Below are 5,169 nucleotides of genomic sequence, written 5' to 3'. Positions count from 1 at the left end.
CGGAGTTTGCTGTGATGTACCAGAATGGGAGATGGGTCACATGGCTCAACATGAAAACAGAACAATCCATTGATTGATTTGGAAACATCCCTTTCATTTTATACGTCAGGAAAGTCAGGTTTAGACATGGACATGTTTGTGTCAGCAGGTTTCATTATTTGATGTCACAGTGTGAATGTAAACATAATTATAATGAGAATTCATTCAGAGTTGAAATGATACTTGGGAGAGTTTAATCAATATCAAATAACAAAACTTTAAAATAGTACTCTGATGGCAAAATCAAAGGCAAAGTAATTGTCCATACTAGGAACAGAAAATGGAATGATTATTAAAGACAATGATAGAAACTTCACTGAAAATGAGTCAAATGAGAATGCAATAAACAGTATAAATACAGATTACAAAAGTATTTTTTGCCTAGGATTATTCGAAATGTTTAAAATAAAATAAAACAAATCTCATCAAACAGCTCTTTGGTTATAATCCACAGACAAATGTTCCCATTGTTTACAGGAGGCAACCAGACATAGCTTTGCTTTAAGGGGTTCTTGGCCAGAAAGATTGTCAATTAACAAGACACTGAATATTTGAAACTGCTACAAAAACACGAGTTTCTAAAGTGCAGGAGTATCAACATAAAGCTTAAAATACTGTCTACCATGAGTGGAACTAACCTGAGTCTACATTCATCTGTAACAGAGCAGTGATTACAGTGGCACTTGTACACAACCAGGAGACGTCTACTCTCCTCGATACATGATAATGTTCTTGTCTGTCTCGTGGATTTTAATCTCATAAAGCAGGCTGGGTGGGAGGAGCTTCACCATGTTGTCCCAAATGTAAACAGCCAAGTTTTCAGTTGTGCTGATGGAGAAAGAGGAAGAAAGAAGAAGAAATAAGTATGCACACACACTCTCAAATTCTGTTGTTGAAAGCATCTAAAAAAAAAAAGACAACCACCTGACAACATTGGCAAAGTATGGGACGTCCTTATCCAGGTTTTTGTGGTCCAGTGGAGTCATGATGGCGTCCTGCAGGTGAAGATCAGTAAGTCACATCAAAGTTTTACAAAAAAAAAAAAATTGAATGCAGCTGATGAGCAGACTCTTGTGTGAGTGATATAGAATCTGAGCAGACAGATGTGTGAGGACGGAGGATGCTGAGAACAGTTTTCTGAATGACTGATTGAAACCCAGGGAGAAGGAGACAGAGTTGTGGAGGAGATCTTACCTCGATGCATCTCTTCAAATCTGTCAGGTTCATCACCATGCCAGTGACAGGATCAATCTATGAGGACAGGCAGGGTGAAGGTTAAAGGGATAGTTCACCCTAGAATGATATTTCGCTCATTATCTACTCACCCTCATGTTGACTAAGGGCTGGAAGAAGTTTCAGATTCCTCCGTGGCTTCTCTGAGTTACAGGGGGTCTCGGCATAGCAGTGCATGTCCATATAACGGTTGCAAAGGGACACCGGAGCTCTTCGTAAAAAAACACACACAAAAAAACATCCAAATACCTCCATGCTGCTCGTATGTAATGTCCGTCTTGTGCTGAAGCCCCAAATTGCGTAATTGTCCCGAAAAAAATTAAATAAGTCTATATTTTAAGCTTGTTTGTAGCGGAAGCTTCTCGAAGCTCCTCTTCCTGGTCCGTCCAAATCTCGCGTGATTCGCAGTAACCGCACTGACGCATGCTGACGCCGGCGCAAATCACGCGAGATTTGGACGGACCAGGAAGAGGAGCTTCGAGAAGCTTCCGCTACAAACAAGCTTAAAATATAGACTTATTTAATTTTTTTCGGGACAATTACGCAATTTGAGGCTTCAGCACAAGACGGACATTACATACGAGCATCATGGAGGTATTTGGATGTTTTTTTGTGTGTGTTTTTTTACGAAGAGCTCCGGTGTCCCTTTGCAACCGTTATATGGACATGCACTGCTATGCCGAGACCCCCTGTAACTCAGAGAAGCCACGGAGGAATCTGAAACTTCTTCCAGCCCTTAGTCAACATGAGGGTGAGTAGATAATGAGCGACATATCATTCTAGGGTGAACTATCCCTTTAAACATCTGTGTGTGTGAGTTTGTCAAAGCTAACTGGGCTCTGGCAAAACCTTCAAATATCTTTTTTTTTTTAAAATGCAGTAGAATGTGGAGAACTAAACTGATGGTGGGAAATTCAGATACAACTCCTATAATATTAGCGTCAACTTAAAATATCCTAAACTGTGTGTAAAATACATTTCAAATCATAAAAACACAGATTCCAATTGAGTGGAGCAGCAGATGATAAAATGATCTGACAGGTGCTCACCTTTCCACGCACTGTCACCTCCACTGTGGGCAGAAATATGGAGCAATGAATGAACTGGAAACATAAAAACAGCACTATTCCACTCTGTAATGTGAGTATAGGCAAATCAAACCTTTGTAGTTGTGTCCGTGTCCATAAGGATTGTTGCATTTTCCATAGACTTCTTTATTCTCTTCATCACTCAGGCCGACACTACGACAGACACCAGCTGTGTGAGTTAATGTGCTGCACAGACTGTGTTTGTGTTGTGGATCCATCATTTCACAAGTCAAACAAGAGAAATGTGCCAAAGGGTTTATTGACACGTGCTGCCTTCAGGTACATCAGGTATTCTAGGGTTCCTGTTGTTACAATTATCAAATCATCAAGCGTGTGGCAGAGTTTTTTTGTTTGTTTGTTTGTTTCTAAATCTATGTGTAAAACAGAATGTACAATATAAAAATACAACAATATAGTGGGCGTAACAGGCTATATAATATTTTGGCCTTACATATAGGCTAAATACCAGGCCCAGTTGGTCTCACTGATTGCTGCAATTTCCGCATGAGATCATGTGGTGTATCCAGGTAATAGGCTAAATATAGAAAATTAACCACAAAATATTTAGTAGGCTACACTATTAGTAGTGATATATAGCCTAATGACTTATGGTCTATATTTCTCTGTAATTCCTCTGGAGGCTCAGCTGCCTGGGCACATATTCATTGGATACTGCTTCCATTTACGACAGCACCTGAACGCACCATCGGCGCTCGACTTCAGAAAAACTACAAATCCCATGGTAATCATGCTAATCCTACAGCTGATATTCTTCTGAACGATAGAGTAGCAAACAGAAACGGCTGTCGGTTTCTGTTACACACACAAACACGAACACTGCTGCAGCCTGCTAAGCTTGCCTACAGGCCTACCTGTTGTACCATGCACCCCCCCCTCCCCACCCCAACTCACGGGCGGCCGCAGCTCGTTCCCCCCGGCTGCTTCATTACCAGCCTCCCGTTGTAAACAAACAGCGGACGGTCGGTACCTGTGGAGCCGGTGACAGGCGCTGAAGCTCTGGACGCGGGTGAGGTATCCGATCCGCTCTGCGCTGGACCCGGTCATGGTCAGGGGCCGAGAGGCGGACTGACTGGATGGAGCTGAGATCCAGGAAAGACGGACGGAGGGGATAAAAGAGCTGCTCCAGCCCCCCCTCCCCGTGAGTCACGCTGCGCTGCTATTGGCTCAAATCAGGGCGTGAGTTCACCGCACATGTCACGGTTGGTTATCAAGAGCCCTCAGGCTGGACCGCTTCATGTAGACCACTGTTCAACCATGGATCTATAATACATCCATGTGTTCAACCCAGAGCAGCTGGAGACCCCAGATCACAAGATCACCAGAGAACTATAAGATGACGTAACAGCACGTGTATAAAGTGAGATTAAACCGTAAACAACAGATCACTTTGCCTTTCTGAGGTTGATCCTGTTCAGCATTACCGCCAGTGTTTTACTTCCTGTTTGTGTAGAACGGATGTGTTGTCAAATATTGTGGTGTTCCTCCTCCATTGTTATTTTTTTCTTCATCCATGACAGCATGTGACTTGTCTGTGCCAGCGGAGGTGAAGTTGGGCACATTAGCCTTTATAGAAGTAAACTGAGTTAGTAACCAAATTACTACATTATAAAAGTAACTAATTACCAGGGAAATTAACTTTTGTGTTTATAAAATGGCCAAAGCCTCTATCAAATTACTTGGACACGCCCCCCCCCCTAACCCTCCTCCCGTTTGTGGAACTAATCAACTCAGCTATTCCTTGCCTGCCTGTGCAGAGGAATACTGAGTGAGTTGGTTAGTTCCAGATAGTAAATGGTTTTTTCCCTACTAATTGATGGACTGAGAAAAAAAAAAAGTAGCCTATAACATACACTTTAATGGGTCTATTATTTTGTGACAGAACTTCTTGAGTCAAGACAGTAACTTTTTTACTCATTAAAGCAGATAACAGCAGCACGGCCGTTTCGGCTAATGCTGTGTTCAAGGCAGGCTTTTGAAACCGTAAGTTACAGCTTCAAGTCACAACTACGACTTGGTAGCGTTCCAGGTAACCTGTAGCTCGTGTTTTTACCGTCCTGTTGTCTGTGAAAGTTCCCTATAACGGCCACTCGTAACTTCCGACCCGTGAACTCGTACCAGATCGAACTGGTATGACTTCACAGGAAGGAAAAACACAAAGTACGAGTTTCCTTGAACGCACCATGAGTTAGCAGCCCCCGCCCTTGTCAGGCATCAATTGGTCCTCGTGCTACGTCACCACATTCACGCGCATCCCTTGGCTGCACACACAGCCCTTCATGCCGTTCTCTCCCCTCATTGGATAACACTTGTATCCCACAAGGAAAATTTTCTCCTCGGGTTACAGCAGAGCAGAGTGACGGAGAGACTCGTGTTTAGGCTGAAATACTTCATGTAAGTGATTGCTGACGGAAAATAGGACTATTTAGGACTTATATTAACAAAAACATTCCACTGATATCTGCTTTAATGAAAAAAGCAGCACCGTTAGTAACGCTTGTTTTATAATCCCCTTCTCATCACTGGGTGTGACTAAGTGATAATTTTGTTATGTCTTGGATGCGTGTGCGTGTGACTTCCTGTTTGCGGTAGCCTAGTCTAATAATGTAGGTGGACACACTGTTGCTTTCTAAGAAGTCTAAAGAAACACAGACATGTGTCTGACCCACCATCCACTTCGTTTCATGGCCCCATAAGCATAGTGATGAAATAAATCAAACATTAGACTATTCGGTAAAACTTTATAAGTACACACTATTAAGCAGTTAAGCATTAAATACTGAATTCACCA

The 5,169-nt window shown here is 42.4% G+C and overlaps 1 protein-coding gene across 1 annotated transcript; it reads right to left on the bottom strand.

The window, feature by feature from the left end:
- Window positions 1–421: 421 nt before the first annotated feature.
- On the bottom strand, window positions 422–3,499 carry pts (6-pyruvoyltetrahydropterin synthase). Its single transcript, XM_085760894.1, has 6 exons — window positions 3,349–3,499; window positions 2,434–2,513; window positions 2,322–2,344; window positions 1,234–1,290; window positions 964–1,034; window positions 422–867 (listed from the first exon to the last, which is right to left on the bottom strand). Exons 1-6 carry the CDS (start codon window positions 3,423–3,425, stop codon window positions 744–746), a joined length of 432 nt encoding a protein of 143 aa, XP_085617020.1. The 5' UTR covers window positions 3,426–3,499; the 3' UTR covers window positions 422–743.
- Between the last annotated feature and the right edge of the window lie 1,670 nt (window positions 3,500–5,169).

This window comes from Trachurus japonicus, chromosome 19, assembly GCF_045865225.1.
Source record: "Trachurus japonicus isolate A0001 chromosome 19, Traja_1.0".
Classification (NCBI taxonomy): domain Eukaryota; kingdom Metazoa; phylum Chordata; class Actinopteri; order Carangiformes; family Carangidae; genus Trachurus; species Trachurus japonicus.
The sequence above is the reverse complement of the archived record's forward strand: the minus strand, read 5'-3'. Positions and strand labels throughout refer to the sequence as shown.